General features: G+C 45.7%; 1 protein-coding gene across 1 annotated transcript in view; it reads right to left on the bottom strand.

The window, feature by feature from the left end:
• The window catches only part of LOC114870378 (VPS10 domain-containing receptor SorCS1-like), a 35,834-nt gene extending 21,180 nt beyond the window's left edge, over positions 1-14,654 (bottom strand). The window contains exons 1-2 of the mRNA XM_029174890.3: positions 13,744-14,654; positions 196-263 (exon numbers count right to left, since the gene is read on the bottom strand). Coding sequence (XP_029030723.1) covers positions 196-263; positions 13,744-14,448 — 773 coding nt within the window. The 5' untranslated portion in view covers positions 14,449-14,654. The remainder of the gene's footprint in view (positions 1-195; positions 264-13,743) is intronic.
• Between the last annotated feature and the right edge of the window lie 3,967 nt (positions 14,655-18,621).

The following is an 18,621-nucleotide window of genomic DNA, read 5'->3' on the forward strand; positions in this document are numbered from 1 at the left end:
GAAATGTGTATTGTTTATTATTTAAGCGCGGTGTTTTGCAGAGCATCTCGTGTTCTATCTGCCCTATTGATATCAGTGAAGAGAGGCTAATTGAACATTATCGCCTTCATTAGGGGATGATTTATTGCACGAGCGCCGCGTTTTAGCCGCGTGACGGAGCGAACGCAGGCGCTAATAGCAGACAGGAGATCTTACCTCCATAAAGAACTCTCTGTTACTCTGCCGGAGTTGAAGTCGTAATACTTTGTCAACATGAGGATCACCTACAAAACAGATCAGACAGATTACCAGCTTCGAAGGAGTGTATCATCAGGTTGAAAAACAGCAACTATAAAGTGTCACATAGCGGAGAGGAAAAAAGAGGATCCGAGGCAACCGAGCGCATCTTTGAAAGTCCCTGACAGGCACAGCTTTATTAAAAACCAAGCAAAACTGTGAAGGCTCCTCTACCCACTGCTGTGCCTGCTGTAGAGCTGAACCTTCTGCATATTTCCCGGTGAGAAGCTGATCACGTACGAGGGGTATAATGGTTTTAAGACCCAGGAGACCGAGAGCAACGGCTACCAGTGGTGAACTCTATGACTAAATGAATAAATAAGTCAACACTGTAATTCATTCCCGGCACAGAAAGACAGACCTCGTAAATATCACCCACATCTTGTTTGAAGGAGGATCATAAAGTATGTCAGCGGCGAATGCGGTTCACAATAACACATATGGTTTTACTTAATGCACGTGCACAAATAAATCAAGATGCCTCGTAAATAGGACGCGTATTAATGAACGTGGACACTTTTATTCCCCCTATTTAATTTTAAGAGAAAGTATTTTAATTTGCACGTGTGTGTGTGTGTGTGTGTGTGTGTGTGTGTGTGTGTGTGTGTGTGTGTGTGTGTGTGTGTGTGTGTGTGTGTGTGTGTGTGTGTGTGTGTGTGTGTGCGCGCTCAAATCTTGAGGCATGAGCTACGGCCGCGCTGGTTCGCTGGATTATTTTGCAGCTTCATGCCTTCCCTTTTTACAGCGTGTCAGCGTTTCCTCGCGTCCACTGTCGCCGTCGTGGCCCCGCGCTCTTTACATTTAATCACCCCGGCAGCGGCCATTGTGCGCTGAGCAATCATAAACTCTGCAGATCACACGGCTCCCCGGGGGGCGCCGCTTCGCGCGGCCCATCGGCCCCTCGTAGCTAACGGCTAATTACCAGCTGTTACCTTCCCTAAAACAAGAGCGTCATGTAAACAAGGATGCTGTTAAAGTTTAAATACGTCGGCCCCAGTGACACAAACGGGTCAATACCAACGGTCTATATATTATACAGCTCTCATCCAGTGGTATATATTAACCGGGATGCTGTCATTATTGCATTGGTTATTTTTAGCTCAACCCTCAAAATGCAAATGTGGTCAATTATGTTAAGATCATGTTTCCTATTCTGTGCTTAAATGTGCTGCTTTCATATGTTTATTAAAATAGCTGCTGATTACTTCCCAGTGGGTGTCAATCAGCTATTCATTTCTGATTGTATAGTTAACAGTGCATTCGGTATGAGGAACATCTTGTTAGGGCTTTATTATGCTCACATGAGTTCTGTCTGTTTATACAATATATCACCGACATTCTGCGACGCCACAAACGTCTGAACGTCTGCCGTTAATGTGATTCATTTAAAGATGATAGTTTATGTCTTTGTTTGCGCTTTTGACAAATAAGCCGAGCAAGAAACCTGCGACTCAGATAACAGAGAGATTTATGGTCTCCCAATAAAAACCCCTCCAAAAGCCTTGCCCCCATGAACGCCGTCATACACAATGCAACAACCCATAGCAGCCTGAGAATTAGGACAAATTATATCCCCTCTTCTCGGTGCCAATTAACTTTATGCATTTGCTTGGGAAGGATCCAGGATCGCGGTCGGGTCTAATTTGCATCCACCTTATTGCCGTCTGGAAATGTTTCTCATGTTCTGAAAGGATGTTGAAAGTGTAAGGTGAAGCTCGGCAGCTGCAGTTACTGCATCAATACTGTGATACAATATTCACTTTGTGGACATTACGGCGTGGAACAGGTGTTTGAAGTTCAGCATGTCACATGCCATTAAATGGCTTTCTGAAGCCACAGATCCTCTTCTAATGATTGCACCCAGTGTAAACTCACCCTCGGAATTTAAATAATACGTCGTACAGTAGGCATTAGCATATCTCCCTATTTGAATTTCCCGTTTAATGTCAGCAGCCACGTGGTCCACAGGCCATTAGGCTGCCGTGGAAGCAACACATCTCCAAACTGGATTACTTGACATTCAAGTGCAGGAAAATTGATTTTTCCACCTCTAATCCTTTGTAAATCTTAAACCTTGGGGGTAAATGTACTGGGATGAGTTTGATCATTATGTAAGAATGAATGGGGCTTTAATGGCGACTTAAAAAGCTTAGGGTGAGGAGATTAGGGGTGTGAAATGGTTGTTGTATGAAGAGAAGAAGGGGGCATTCTGCTACCGGAGGATAAACACCTGAGACAAATGGATCGAGCGACGGAGCGCACATAGCAATTCATTCCCACTCTCTGCAACCCGTTGATCCAGGCCTTATCAGCTGTTGGAATTAAGTTGCCTCATCAATAAAACTGTCATAACATTTAGTCACAGTAATTAAACAGATGGATGATTCCATAAACGCAATTGTTGCGGGCGTTACTGACTGGAATATTAATAATAAAGACAAATATGACAATAAAAGAAAAGTTAACGCGAGGTGTTTTCCTGCCTCATCCAAAACAAATGACCCGCTTTTACCTGCTCTGACTATTTATAGGCTCAGCCGAAAACTAAAAATATGCTAATTCAAATAAGCAAAGAATGTTTAGAGGGAATTGTTTAGACAGAGTCTGTAGATGTGTTTCTTTGCCTCATTTTCCAAACATTTCTGCCTGCACTCAAATATATAATCTGTTTGTCACATACCATTTAAAACCACTGTAAAACAGCAATGTATGTTTCCAGAAGCAGCGACCTTCCTACTCCAGATAATGCAAGGCCACTTCTTAAATTAAACCTCACTATCAGCGTTCAAAGTAATGGTGGGCACAGTTTTGACTGTTTTTTAGGGTTTTTTATTTTGTTGTATTGAGAATTTTAAAAGCTGCTCGTTTAATTACCTTTTTCGCTTTGCGCACGGACACGACGTGATGCCGCGCTGAGCGGAGGGGAGCGCCCCCCGCACTCCCAGCGTTTGCCATCGCATTTGCCCACGCCGACCTCCGGCCTCGGTGTTTTAATCAAAACACTCCGGCTGCGGGCCGCAGATTCAAAACAATGGGCTAAAAGACGCGCTGAAGCTCCAGAAGCGGCTGATAACGCTCTGTTTCCATTAATGTAAGCGGCACCTTACACATCCAATTACAGTAGTCATGTGATCCACTGGTGATATTAAAAGATTAAATCGGCTTTAATTATACATGTTTGAATTTCTCATTACTACAGAACACCAAGAATTTATAAAACTGCTGATATCCAAATTGGAGATACGGAATCTGTTAACAACTAAGACACACTAATTGGGAGGAGACGGGTGAGAACAGCTGCACGCGACGTACTAACACCATGGAAGTGTTAACAGTGTGGCAGTAAATGCTATTTAAGGGATCAAAAACACAGCTTGGAGAGCCGATTCGCTGGCGTGGCAGAAATATGAGGCTCGACTTGATGAAACCATGGCGCTAAACGCCGTCATTTAGGACCCTCGCTGAAGAAAGACTGCTTATAGATCTGCAGCTCATCCTGCAGCATCGCAGGCCCGCATGAAAGCCCGCCCCCTGTGCACCTCGGTGCCACCTCGCTGAGACGCGCCGCGCACGGAGGCTTTTGTCTGCCACATCAATTTATATCACGTCATTAACAAAGGCAACATTTCCTCATAGGCCAGATGTTGTGCGGAAGCTAGCTTGTTTGAAGTCAGAGCTGTTGACTTTTCCATAGATAGCAGGTCGCAGCAGTCATACATTATGAATGCATTCACAGCATTCCTGTGCACAACGTACAACTACTGCTTCTGATATACTGTACATATAGGAGGTGTGAACAACACAGTTTAACATCACTATAAGCGCCAAAGGCCGTTCCAGAGATAGCGTGGAGCATGGAGATAGCGTCAAGCAGATGTTTGATGCGTTCAAGCACGACAGCGAGCGTCTGATTTTATCAGACTCCTCGCGTTGAGGCGACGGCCGGCGCGGGAGCGGCCGCGCGGTTGGTAAGTCACCCGGAACCTTCCTCCTCGGGCTCGGGCTCTCGCCACAGATGAGAGGACCCGGACTGCTGGGCTCCAGAGCTGCACACAGCGAGTGGGCGGGATCTTCTCCAATCAGCCAAAAAGTTGGGCCACCGGGCCAAGACGGTGTTTTTTATTCTTATGCCGCCTAAAATGCTGAATCAGATGGTAAACCATCGATTGTATGACAAACTACGAGCTCACTGAACTCTGCGATGAAGCGCACGTCCTCTGACATAAATAAGCTAAATCTGTTGATTTGATAAATATGCTGGGGAGGAATTTCCCTCTCATTGTTCGAAAACCCACTTCTGCCAAACGTCATCGCCAGGACTCCCAAAAGGAAACTTCCAGCAAGTTCAGTACGCTACGATTTGAAATATGAGCCAGATAGTGTGACTCATGAATGAGACACAAGTGCCTCCCTGTCGAATCACACACTGACCAGGGTCAAAGAAAGAAACGATGACATCAGCAAAGTACTGAGCGGGTGTTTGTGATTCATGGACTCACATCTGGCTTTCCTGGTTTCACCACTTACACAAATGGATTTAAACATATAGAGGCTCTGTTGAAACACATGATGCCTGAATCCCAACAATCTGAGGCTTTCACACACAGCGAGAACAGGCAGAGCACATAATGAACACACCGAGAACAAAAAGACGATCAGATGCCGTGACACGTCTCCGACAAAGAGGAAGAACAAGACCCGATTATACGTCATTCCAGCCAAATTAATTTCATCCTGTAAAATAACCGCTGCCTGATTTCTATGGGGTTTCTGCTCTGTTAGACAGCACGCGGAGGAGAAGAAAGGAAACCCGGGGGGGGGGGAACGCAGCACGCCGACAAAAACCACACTCTGCAGGGTTTTCAAGGCGCTAGAGAAGCTCACCACAGGAAGGCTTGGTGGCTTGGCAGGTCTGAGCTCAGTGGTTTCTGCGCAGTGCTGAGCTTTAAGAACCAGCCCGTGTTTATCCATCTTCCAGGAATATTGTTATAAAAAATGGATTCTGCGCCGCCAGTCGTCTCAGGTCGAGTCACGGTCTTCCAAATCTTACAATAAAGTAGTTCATTGATTTATTTATGTTTTCTTTAGTTCAGCCCATGAAACGGGAGCAGCCCTCCCCCGCTCAGGATCGACGGGTGGAGGTTCTGGGGGGGGGGGGGGGGGGGGGGGGCGGACTCGGACAGCACCAGCCGGGGGGGGGGGGGGTCTGGACACGTCAGGTGCCGTGCATGCATCCGTCCTCGCAGGTCTGAGATGACGTGCTGAGACGGCAGAATAAAGGTGGAGGAGGTGTGCAGGAGAGAAACGCAGGAAAAAGGTCAACGGAGCTGAAGTATCGATCAGGAGAAGTCTTAATACGGTCAAACAAGCGAATGCCTCCCAGCTCCTGCGCACCGAGAGAAACTTCTTAACACGCAGGAGCCTTATTTTTATATTTTTATTGAAAATCCAACTGGATGAATATCAACACGTAACAGCTCCATGTTGGAGAGCTGCGTTCGCAGGTTACGGAACACGACGTTAGCTTAGCTGAACAAACAGGCGCTAATGAGAAATCTGACATGTCACGAAGCAGGAGATGCTGTTTGTACGGGTTCTGACAGGGGCATCATAATAAAGGAGCCGTCTGACATTTTTGGGAAACGCGAGCTCTCGCTTTCACAGCGAGGCAGACGGGAAAATTCACTGCACTTTCAAGTCTCTCTTTCATCTTTGCCTCCTTTTGTTTTTCCCCATTCGTGCTAGTAAGCAAGTAACCTCAGGCTTTTCACAGTATACTGTATTTTTATTTTAACCTATTTTCTCCAAAACGTATCCAATGTCATCTTGTATTTAATGTAGCGTTAAGGTGAATCATGTTTTTGCATGCACGCCATGTTAAATGTTGCTGTTACACTCTTACTTTGTTGCATCCTACATTTTTCTATTGACATTAATGCTGCGACCCCGTTTTTTTCAAGTCCCACTGGACGCGTTCGCCTTCATTTGCCTTAAAGTCACGGCGCAGGTCAGAGGTCACGCGCTGCGGATCGTTCGGCGCTAACTTTTAATTGACCGCTCTCACAGTGTCACACATCCATTAAGGCCCCGCAGCGCAATAAATGGAAGAACATTCTGTGCATTCGGTAATTTCAGTTTTCAGTTGTTGCGTGTCATTGACAGTCAACATTAATTTCTGTTGCCGACTACATTTCTCCTTCCCTCCGTCCTGAAATAACCTTTTCTGGTTGACGTTCCAGTGATTATTTACTGCTCTTTGCCTCAGACAAATGACAACACGCTCTCGAGTCTCTGGATAATTACAGCAATAACATCACTGCCTTTGTCTTAGTGGAACCAATCTCTCACAGACTTTATCTGAAGTGTGTGTAGTTGAGGTATAGCAGCCTCTCGCCTGCCACAAGACACTGCTGATTAATAATTGAATACAACTGAATTATTTTGGTGGAATAGAATAGTCGGTCGTATCACGGACTGGAGAAGCACTGACAGCTTGCTCATCTCACAGTACAGTAGCTACAGTGGGCGCCTCATAGACAGCGAGCGCCAGCTCAACAGAACGCACAGATGCAATGATCAAATAGGTTGTTTCTTTCAAGGACGCTGAGTCAAAGCTAAAGTAGAGCCGAAGAGCGTCGCCGAATACAGCGCTTTGCCCACCATCCATTTCGAATGACTGCGTAGCTGGCGCGCCTCCAGTTGGCAGAGGCAGACGAGACGACCCACCAAAAGCTCAATGGAGCAGATCAAGCGCAACATCTGTGAGGAGGAAAAGCCCTCTACTAGAAAGAGGCGAGTGGCTGGAAATACTATGAGCGCGGACTTGAGTAGCCACGAGCGGGGCATAAACATTCAGTGACTGTAAGACGAGCAGCTGCTCCTCCAGGTCGCTCAAGGCGGCGAGGAGGGTCTTTTTCCGAGGGTCGAGAGCTTTTCAGCCAGAGACGCAGAAACTCTACTAAATCTCCAGACGCGCGAGGTTTTTAAAGGAACCACGAACTGAGCCAAGACACGAAGAAGCATAAAGAAAGCAGCTAAATGCCCCAACAGGCAGGAGCAGGCTGGAGCTGAGAGAGGGTGGCCGGCACTCACAGCCCCGAGTGCTTAATGCTTCTGATTACAATTAGGACACAGGAATGCTCTTTTACAGCAAAGCGGTTCTATTGCCTGTGATATCTCTTAAATAATAAAGCACGCTGCCAGGAAACTTTTTCTTCTGCGGAGAATTTTAAGTGATTAACATTATACCCATTGCATTTCAAACAGCTGGACGGAGTGGGGAACAAAGCTGGACAGATGTGCTCAAGGTCACAGGGGGGCGACAGGCTGTACCCGCGTGCACTGAGCTCACAGGCCTAACGCAGAATGACAAACACATTCACAGCTACCGGCAATTCAGTCGCTCCCATTCACCTGCGTGTTTTCAGACTGCGAGACGCGGGGAGGCTGAATAGCATCACCAAGGTTATCTCGCTTTGAAAAGACGGCATTTTAATAGATTAGACCTAATATGACATTCATTCTGGCTAAATAATATGTTACTCACACATGGCAGTGCATGCTAATAGTGAATTAATACTGCTCGTTGTGTGTGTGTGTGTGTGTGTGTGTGTGTGTGTGTGTGTGTGTGTGTGTGTGTGTGTGTGTGTGTGTGTGTGTGTGTGTGTGTGTGTGTGTGTGTGTGTGAGACGCCTCCTCCCACCTTAGAGATAAGCTAAGACGCTACTTCACAGATTAAGTGACATTTGAAGCCAGTGCACCGACCCCACTGTTCAGTTACATGCGAATCGCAGGAGCACCGCGGAGTGTTTGAAATTCCGCTCAGCCGCGTTGCAGAACGAGACACGCCGCAGTCAGACTTTCCGTGCTGGAGCTTCTGTCAGTAGATCAGAAATGGCCACGAGGCAAAAATTAAACTGGGTATAAAATAAATAAAATGCTAATAAAGCTGGAAATAAGTTCAAGGTGGATGGAACTACAAAGGCATGGAAATATGTCTCCTGTAATACGACTGACTGACACGCGATCGTCATCTTCCTTTAGTGAATCTAACAAACAGGGCAGCGACATCAAACAGGGACTACACAATGATGCTTGTGAATCTGCTTCCAGTGTTTGGGGCTTAACAGGCCAACATAAGTCTGGTAACATCAGTGTGTTGTGTGTCAGTGCGACCGTGCGGCTCGTTTGTGTGTTGAATGACATTCGCTGCTGGTTCTGGATTTAAAAAAAAGGATGTTGCCAAAAATGTGGAAAAACATCAGCCTGATCTTTTATTTCCAAGCGTCGCTTAGGTTTCCACAAAAGCCTGTGGATTCAACTGATGTGGAGTTTTATTTGAAAAGTAATTTAAAAAGCCTGTTTTTTTATGACCATCGGTAATTCAGTTGGATTTTGTCAGTCCTTGCATTCTCCCACCTTGGCTGTGTTTATTTTAGCTACTCCTTTGTGGCTAACCGTGAAAGAGGAATAAAGGTGGCGACCATGAAAAGATACAAGAGGAGCCACGTCACCGCTCGGCTAATGAACCCATCTGAGTTCGCACGGCGCATCACGAAGTTAAGCTTTTGCTTCACAGTCCTTTAATTCTCTCCCTATGACTGATTTATTGGTTTCCATAAAAATATTTCCCTTACCTTTCATTGGGTGATGCATGAAACTCCAAAAGTGCAGGCAGAAACAGTACAGCTACAGCATCGTACTGTACAGATATTACATACGCTGTCGTGTATTAATCACATTAATCATTTTACTGCTGATTCCAGACACTGGAATCCACCGAGAAAGGTTCTGCACATGAAACCTGAACCATCACACCTGCCTGCTCCTCTCACCTGGGCTCCATGGGTGCTGCGCTTTGCACATAAATGCACAGACAGCCACAGCTAATTTCAAGGTCGGGGGTGTCCTGCTGATTGTTATAAACACTAATTAGAAGCGGTGTCTTAATTATTGGTCAGTCTGCTACAGTGGGTATAACTCACTGACTCACACGTGTTCATTCACTACAACAGCCTTTAGCATGAAAGCAGGAAATGGCCTCTTTTATTTTGGTGAACAAAGTCAGCTGTCAGACCCAAATGTTCTAAATGAAAAAGAAATATTATTATGAATTATTAAAAATGAAGTTTAGTCAATACTCAAGGCTTTGGAGTCTGCGTGAGTGAGTCTAAGACACAAATCCTAAAGGCTCATTATGAACTCAGCGGTAGATTACTGTGATTCTCTCGCTCTCACAGAGACTGTGCTGGGGTTTAAAGAAAGCTGAGGTTTGCTTTGAAAGCACCCCCGTTGTTCCATGTTTTGATTTGGTATTCTGTTCCATTCTAGGTGGAACTGTACAACGTAACATGACCTTTGTCTTCGTGTCAACACTGTGCAAGACGCTGCGAGCTCCTGGAATAGCACTGGGTGACAAAACAAGTTTGGCCCAACGGCCAAACCTTGTTAGACTGTATATATTACATAAAGCACATTTTCCCCATAGAGAATGGAGACCATCCTCTTGCACAGGGCTGTATGTCCAAGATGTAACACAGTGACGCTTTAACACTGGGGCATCTGTAACAACAGCATTTCATGAAAAATGACAGGCCTGCAGCATCTGTGCCAAATGCATGAATGTGGTATTTTATCTGCACATATAATGAATATTTACAACATTGACTTGACTGTACAACACAAACAGGTAAAAAAGAGGAAAATGGCATCATTATAGGTCAATGAACAGCAAACTTCGCAAAGTGTCAGAATCTAACATGCATGTATTTGTGTCTCCGCCCGTCTAAACCGCTTTGTAGAGTCGTAATCCAGCCTTTTCCACTGTTGAGAAAGTTGTGTTACTCCCTCCGCTATTTTAGTGGCGCCGAATGAGTCGGCAGCTGTGATTTTGTTACCTGGCACCATGGGCGTGCGTTTACAACAGACACCTGCTGCAAAGCGGGTCGCTCCCTCCTCACTCCTGTGGGTCCCGCTCAAATAGCAGCGACGCATCATGTATTTTTGATTGGTCCACTCTGGGAGAGGACGACTCGGTTCTACGCGAGCGCAGGACGCGCGTCGGCTGCAGGGAAACAAGCGAGCAGCCCAACTTTTGCCAGTTGTTCCATATTCAGCTGAACCAGAGAGGCTTCCACAGTTTGATGCCGTAATTACTCGCTCGGCACAGATTGCTAGTTTCCACCGTTCTGTGTAAGTAAACACAACAAAGGCCTTGTGTTCTGATAGGGCAACAGGGCGGACAACAGGAGACTTTACAAACCCCAAATACGAGGCACAGCCGGAGAATTTTGTATTTGAACAGATCAACACGCCAATATTTACAGTTTGCTCCCAGCCTGATCCAGCTGTAATTTAGGTTTCAATCACAGTGACAAACCAAATCAGAGTCCAGCAAAACTGGAATATGCTTCGCTGCAAAGCTAATAACCGTAAGACTTTTAAGCTGTAACATTCCCTGCTGTTCGCCGCCGCTGCCACATGAGCACAATGGAGTTATTTATCCACCTAAGTGGCTCCTATAGGTAAACGCTTCAAGGTTGCAGCACCTTGAATGCACAGGATAAAGCAAACATTTAAACGCGGCGCTTCAGTAATGCTGATCAAAACGATGCCGTGTTTGTTGAAGGGAATTTCTTTGACTGTACTACAATGAGTGCAAGGATCCAAATCCGGGGAGGACGGTTGAAAGCATCCAACGCGTCACCGACGTGAGGTAGAAGCGCACGCGCTGAGCAGCCGTGCGTGTAATGTCGTCTCAGTGTAGCGTGCAGCCTGTGCTAATTGGACAAATGAAGAAAACTGAGAAGATTCTCTAACTAGGCTTCAAGTGGAAATGTATGGCATTAATAGCAAAGGGGAGCTAAATACCACCACCAGTCAATACCAGCCTCAGACCATATGATTCAGAGGCTGTATGTACGAATTGGCTGCTGGCCTGCAGCCTTGACGCTAAACCAATTATCAGATATCACAATTAGCCGCCGAAATGCGAGCAGACGCCGTGCTCCAGCTAAAAAAAGGAACGTCTGCAGGAAGGTGTTCCCATGCACAGTATGACAAAAACGAGCAAGTGACAGTTGCCTCCAGTGTTAAAATATGATGTGAAAGACGCACTTTACAAGTCAAACCGAGCCGCATTAGGAGCTTGAGGAGGTTTTATTTATACACAAAACCCTGCATCCTTATATTTACTGTGGAACACACCTGCGCTAAATAACGTTCCGTTCTCCCCTCCCTCTCATGATTCAGCCTGTGAGATAAAGTTATCTTTTTGTAATGATGCATGAGTGCCGCTGCCTTAAAGCTGCCTTCAAACTTTCCTCAGGGAGGCTGATTACAGTCATCGCGCGTGAAATGTAACGGCGAACAGGCAGGTTTATGTAAGAGTGAAGCAAAGGTGGCCAATTTGGAAATACATTACTACTCTAAATAGGTCCCCCGAAAAATGCAGCAGCTGTAAAATAGGCGACCGCCGAGTCAGAAGGTACAAAGACAGAACACACAAATCACGCTGTGAGTGGGCGTAATGAGTCTCTGTGGCATCTGGGGGGGAATTTCTCGGAGAAGGACTAAAAAGTTTTCGACCTGAAATCCTGGTGACTGTTCTGTGATTTAACATCCGTCAGTTTAGCATCAGGTTCGCGTTGCGGCGATAATTCATTGCTGGAAGCATTTGTCCACGCGTGATAACGCCTGGTGCTTGACTTGCGATGCCCTTCAGCAGGAATCAGCCTCTAGAGCTCCGTACTCGTACGGACATTCGGAATTACAACCATCTTCTTCATTTGGTTAACAAACTACATGAATGTGATATGAAGTCAAGCAATAAAGAAGTTGAATGGTTTATAAAATGTTTCAATCAGGTTGGTCCTTCTTTCTGAATGGACTCATAAAAGCAGAACCTGAAAGGAAATCTGTAATCTTTTTTATAGATTATATGTAAGAGGCATTCAGCATTTCCTCTGGTGAAGTGAAAGGAAGCTGTACTGATCCTGTGCTCTGCATGCTGCCATGGCCATTATCATTTCTCCAGCTATGCCAATGACACACTGTTCTATGTGTCTGTGGAGCCAAATGATATTCAACACAACTTTACTATAACTCAATGTGTTGTAACTTTTCCAACAGACGCAAACCAACACTGCGGGGCTGAAATTAAAACTGGTAACTACTCATAAGTTTCTGGCATTTTATAAATCAATCATCAAAAACACAAATATGCAAACTCCAAAAATAGTTGTCTCACAGCAGATCTGCAGAACAAAGACCCAAGGCCAAAACACAGTTGCTTTCCAAGAATCTCAGTAGGACAGACGACCACGCATTTCACTGGACCTATAAAACTCAAACCTTCTTCCTTGACTTCCGGCCAAACTCAGAGAAAAAGATTGATTTCAGCTGGACTTTACATGAATGCGTGTGTTTGAGGGAATTGATTTTAATGTCTCGCTCTGACTGTAAGTGGCTTAGGAGGAGCTTACTGCCTATTGCACTCCCGGTTATTTTAAGAGCCCTGACATTCACACACACACACACACACACACACACACACACACACACACACACACACACACACACACACACTCAGAAGTTCAGAATATAAAAAGTAGATGATTCCAGTCTTTATTAGCAGACATCAGCGAGCTTTTACTGAGGTTAAACATCTACATCTGCTCCTCTAACCTGCAGTGTTCTTCTCTGTGTAGCCATGTTGAATATTTTATTAAATTATACGCTTCTGTACTACTCAGCGTGGCTCCACGCACTTCTTTGTGTAAATCATTTCATATGACATTATTTTTGAGGAAAACCACCCGTGTAATCATCCCTTCAGCCGCATCTCAGACACTCAGCAGCTAAAACCCTGTTTAACCAAAATGACTGACTGCACAATATCACGGTGAGCTCTATACAGTAGTTTTTCCATTTCATTCTATTTCTGTTATGGAGCCCGGAGCAAGAAGATATATGAGGTTTATTGCTTTCCTGTATGCAAAGGATCAATGCTTATATTGCCTGTCATTTGACACAATTTTGCAGCAGTGTGTCTGTTTGTGGGGGAATAAAAGTCGAATAACAATGAGGAGACAATAGATAAAAGTACACTTTAACTAAAATTCTTTTTTATTTTACCTTGACGGGACTTTTGACTTTTAATCTGTGCGAAGTGAGCCAATCAGTGATCAATCCTACATGACACGGACACCAACTCACAAAAACAAGCGGGGGACGGAGGGGAGAGGGGGGGGGGGGGGGGGGGGGTGAGGGCACACACCCAGGAGTGAATCGCACCTCTAGAGCCTCAACAGTCCTGACAGCGTTTAATCTGCACCTCGCCTCGCTTCTCCTTTGTCAAAATCAAAGCATCGCATTCGTCACATCAGCGCACGAGGCGCGTGAGTCAACCGCGACCACACTGCGTCAAAAGAGGTCCACGCGTAAATCTGGAGCACATCCACTACTTACGCTGCTGTTCTGTCCGGACCAGTGCACCATCGCCTGGTTATGAGCCGTGTCCCCGGCGAGCGCGAACGTCGAACCCGTGAGCCGTACCTCGTCCGGGTCCGAAACCGAGGCGTCCTCGCCGCCCTCGGGTCTCAATCCGGACCAAGTCTCTGCGCTCCTCCTGGTTCGCCTCCAACTGCCCAAATCCGCGTCCCCGTTCGCCGCCACGTCGACCCGCGCCCCATTTTCCCCATAAAAGCCGTTGTTTTTGCCATCGCCGCTGCCGTTGTGGGTTGCGTTTCCGACAGACGGGGCACAGGCTCCGGGAAACACTTTGGAGCCGGAAAGTTTCTGGCGATCGTCTAACGCGTCCTTCTGGACACAACTTGTGTCGACGCCCTCGAACCGTGGCTCCACTTTGGACGAACTTTCTGCGCTCGCGCTTAATTCCGCAGCGTCGTGCTCCCGGTCCCGGTCGCGGTCGGCGTCGGGTCTGGCGCCCGGTGACCCCTCCGGCGGCGCGGCCAAATCTTCCGCCGGTGCGTCGCCGAAATGAGCCAAATCCAGCTCCGAGAGCTCCCGAGGAAATGCGGCGATTAGCGGCGGCTGGCACGAGGGAACGCACCTTACATCCGCCTTTGATCCGCCCAGGATGGAAGTTAGGGTGAAGAGACAAATCCACTCAGAGAAAATGACAAAAAGGCAGCGACCGAGGCGAGTCTCCATTCTACGTTAATTCCGACTTCTGGCGCGCTAGAAACACATCATTTTCACTCTGGAGCGCGCGTCTGGCATCACCTGGTAAAGTGGAGTCCGCGAATGCACTGTGGGGAGGTGCAGCAGCGCGCGGACAAGTGTTCCCAAGTACTGATGCAAACGATGCATCAGAGGAGGAGCTGGAGGCTGAATCCTGCGCGAGAGGGGAGCGGGGCCCAAACCCCGCATCCTCATCTCAACCTGGGTGAAAAAAAAACAGCACTTTAATGAAGTTCTATCCCTGACGAGGCACGTTTCCCCCCCGCGGGTCTGTTTTATAATATTTATTGTGCATTATGAAAAAATCTTTCTAGATCGTCTTCCGGCACGTTTTCAAACATTGGATTGAAACTGTCTGAAAATATGCCTGGGAATGGGGAAAGGTCTGGAAGCCCGTCGGGGGGAAATATTCCTGACAGGGGCTTCGGGGGGAAACAATGGGACTTTGCATTTTCCATTAACGCAGGCGCCGGTAATCAATTAACAGGATTGCTTGTGTTCACTGTCAATTATGCCACACAGGTAATGACTGTGTTGTGACCCGCCTGCAAAATGGCTGGGAAATTCACTTACCCTGCGGTCCGCATTATCTATTTAACCAACCTGAATGGGGGGGGGGGGGGGTGTGCATATTTTCCCAAAATATAGCTTATGTTTTTGTGCCCTTGTCTCAGGTTAATGGAGGGTTGTCTGACAGGAAATAATGAGGATTCAAATCAGAGATGAGCGAGTGATCGCTTTTTGCACGAGTCTCAGTTCGTGCCGTCGTAGACGCAGAGGAGTAGGTGCCATGGCAATAATAAGACTCCATTATTGCCATGCTATGCAGACAAGCAGGAATATATTGTTATGTTTCTCTATACTTTGGGCTTTGTTCCAGTGAGCTAATGGTAAACCATTAGGAGAACCAGAGCTTGTCCAACCCCTGTGATTAGATTCTATTTCTGGGCAACATTTAGTCAATAGGATGAGGATGTTGTTGACTGGTGACTGATGCAGAAGAGACTCCCTATATTGAGCTGTGTTCTCCCCATTGCTCTAAACTGCGACGTGATCCTGTTCCACATACGGGTCAACGGCACAGAGACTTCTTTCATTGGCAGCCATTAGTGATGCAGCGAGCGGGAGCTGTCTCAATCTGTTTCAGTTAGCCCCCACCAGACAAGGGGAAACCAGTCTATAATGCAGATTGATGGCTGACTGAGAATTTCAATCATGGGGAACATTGGCTAAAAAGCTCAAGTCCTGACTGTAATGCAAACCTGAAGCACCGTCCGGCTATTAACAATGCAAAGCTCCAACAGAAACTAATGACGGTGCACGGCACCCGTACACGTTTTCACATGCATTTTTTACTGGCTGTGACTTTGTCTAAGATACATCTGCAGTGACATTGTGGAGTGATCATAATGGAGTTTTGCCAGACCTGTCTGCTCAGGTTAGGCATGGGTGGTTGTGCACATGCTGTTTGACTCACTTTGTCTGGACCCCCACAAAAGATTGATAACGACAGCTTCTTGTTGATTATCCGGCTTCTCAAAAAGAGTGATTTTCTTTATATAATATTTGTCTGCAAAACCCGTCCACATTAAATGAACTGCGATATGAATCACACAAGAACATAAAATATCACATCTGACTAATTGAGTATTTCTGTAAACTATAGATGAAAGTGCATCTTTTCCTCCGTGCTCCTTTGGAGGATAAAGCTGAGAATATCTCATCATGTGCAATTTATTTTTCACATTTTCAAAATGCCAAAGTTAATACTCAGAAATTATCAACTTAAGTAAAAAACCCACAGGCAAATGAGAGGTGTGGAGCCTGCAATAAAAATCAAGGGAGAATTATTAATGTTTATCGATGGATCATCTCCTGACTTGTTCGCAGACGTTATATTTCACTTTGCGTGGGGACAGATTTCGGCGCTGATGTCGTGGAACACATTTGTGTGCGCAACGTGGCAGCTGAGTGGAATCATTGTCTTTCGACAGACAAGATTGCTGCTTTGCCGCCTGTCACACAGGCTGAATACAAACTGCGATGCGCTCCCCGAGCTCATGCGCCTATGATGGGAAGTTGTGAGCACAGAGTGTGGAAGGCACACAACGGAACGAGACAACGGAGGATCCGTGTTGGGGATTATTCAGGGTTTTTTTTTTTTAATTAAATTGAATTGAGTGGAGGACGGAAGAAAAGAGCAGTGTATAGCTAATTTTCCAAATTAGACCCTTTTCACACCGATGTCTGCTTCAGTTTCACGACCTCCCTGATTGACTGTAGACATCATAACAGTGGGGGGGGAACAAAGACTTCCAGGACATTAGTCATGCACAGTACACTGTCCTGTCCTTCTGCTGCAGCTCAACAGCCAACATCTGCCTCCAGTGCCGCTCACCACCGAGCACAAGCAGCAATATGTGCAAAAGCCACACGTGGTTGCCATAGAAAAGCGAACTTTGGTATCAGAGCGCAATAATTACACGCACGTAATCCTCTGGAAAAATAAATAAATAAGGAAATGTAAAAGTGTGGAACGTCCGTGGAGGTTTCGTAACTGTGTGTAGTCGAGCTACAGAAGCATCCGCACTTTGTCGGATTGAGTTGGTTTAATGACGGACACCTGAGAGATCAGTTGCGGTTAATGCTGAACACACCTCTGGGGCGTTAGTGGGGAAAAATAGCCTTTTCAAATAATGATTTCAATTACTTTATTGAGAGATAACATGAAATGCAACGTACAGTAGGCGCCGGGTTAAGTGCTGCGACCCCAGCGAAATGCTGCAGGCACGTCTGCATTCCATAGCACAAATCCTTCAGTTATTCTATAAATATGGAGGGTTACAGTGTTCAGTGTTGTCAGCGAAGTGATGAGGCTCCACAGCGCAGCTCAAAGAAAGGTATCAAATGATATAAGCACAGTTCAGATACATATGAATATATCTCATTACCACAAAGTCCTTCCCTGCTGTTATATTATTCAGCACAGGTATCTTTAATCCCGTGACCTTCAGCTGTAGAATGGGAGGCTTGATTCCAAAGCATCACTTATTCAGTTCAGATTCAGCAGTCTGCAAGGAGGATTCCCCCATTAAAGAACACTATCTCCTCACCATTACACTAATCTTCATTCCCCCTAATTTCTCGCTCAACCTTCAGATGTTCAGAGTTTGCCTCAGCGCAGCTCGAGACAACAACGGGGGCTTAATGTGATCACAAGGTCGTACTGGTCCACGTTTAAGGGAGCGATTTCACGCACTTTGAGGAAATATTAAGAAATTAATATTTTGTGCTGCAGGGCATACATTCTTCCTCATTTTCCTCCTGCCACAAAGCCAACAAGCATGACCTTAGCTCGACTCCAAATTAGTAGAAGGTCTGAACCCATTAGTGGCCTAAGTTGCTTGAAAGATTTGAAAGAATTAAACTACAGCCGCAGGCACCAAGATTTAACCTTTTGTATTTTGGAAAATCTTCTTAATTACTTTATTTAAAGGTGCTTTAACACAACAGATACAAATTCATGGTAGTTTTATTATACAGTAGGCACTATGTTTTCCCTTGTGTTTAACTCTTTTCTGCTTAAACATATCTCACATATCTCATTGAATGATTTACCATTACACTGTAAATGCAAAACTTTATAAATGCTTTACATCATTAGACATAAAACCAGCTTGTTCCATAACAAAGTCATTATTCATACAGTACATATCTACAGTGTGATTATACTCACGTCTGCCAGCAAAACTAATCAGCTCATTCTGGTCCACTTGGCACTACTGTGTATGTTTTGGCCAAACGCGGTCTACACACACGCCGTAGAATAACATTAGTGTATTTGTTGTGGTTGTTGTTTTAGTGTTTGGCCGCCAAGATGATATTAGATGAACACGGCTCAGTGGGGAACGAAGCCACAGTCTTGCCTTGATCATACAAAACAATAGCATGGATTTCTCCTTCATGTGTGTCTGTGTGAAAAGTATTTTATTCAAGGCAGCGCAGGATGCAGGGAACACAATTAAAAAAGGCTTGCTAAGATGAGCTAGATTACATGAAACAATCTTGTTTTATAATAACATAGTCAAATATAGTAATATAACTATAACATCCATGGAGAACCGGGCTGTTGTTTTGAAGGTC

Source organism: Betta splendens, chromosome 15, assembly GCF_900634795.4.
Source record: "Betta splendens chromosome 15, fBetSpl5.4, whole genome shotgun sequence".
NCBI classification, from domain to species: Eukaryota; Metazoa; Chordata; class Actinopteri; order Anabantiformes; family Osphronemidae; genus Betta; species Betta splendens.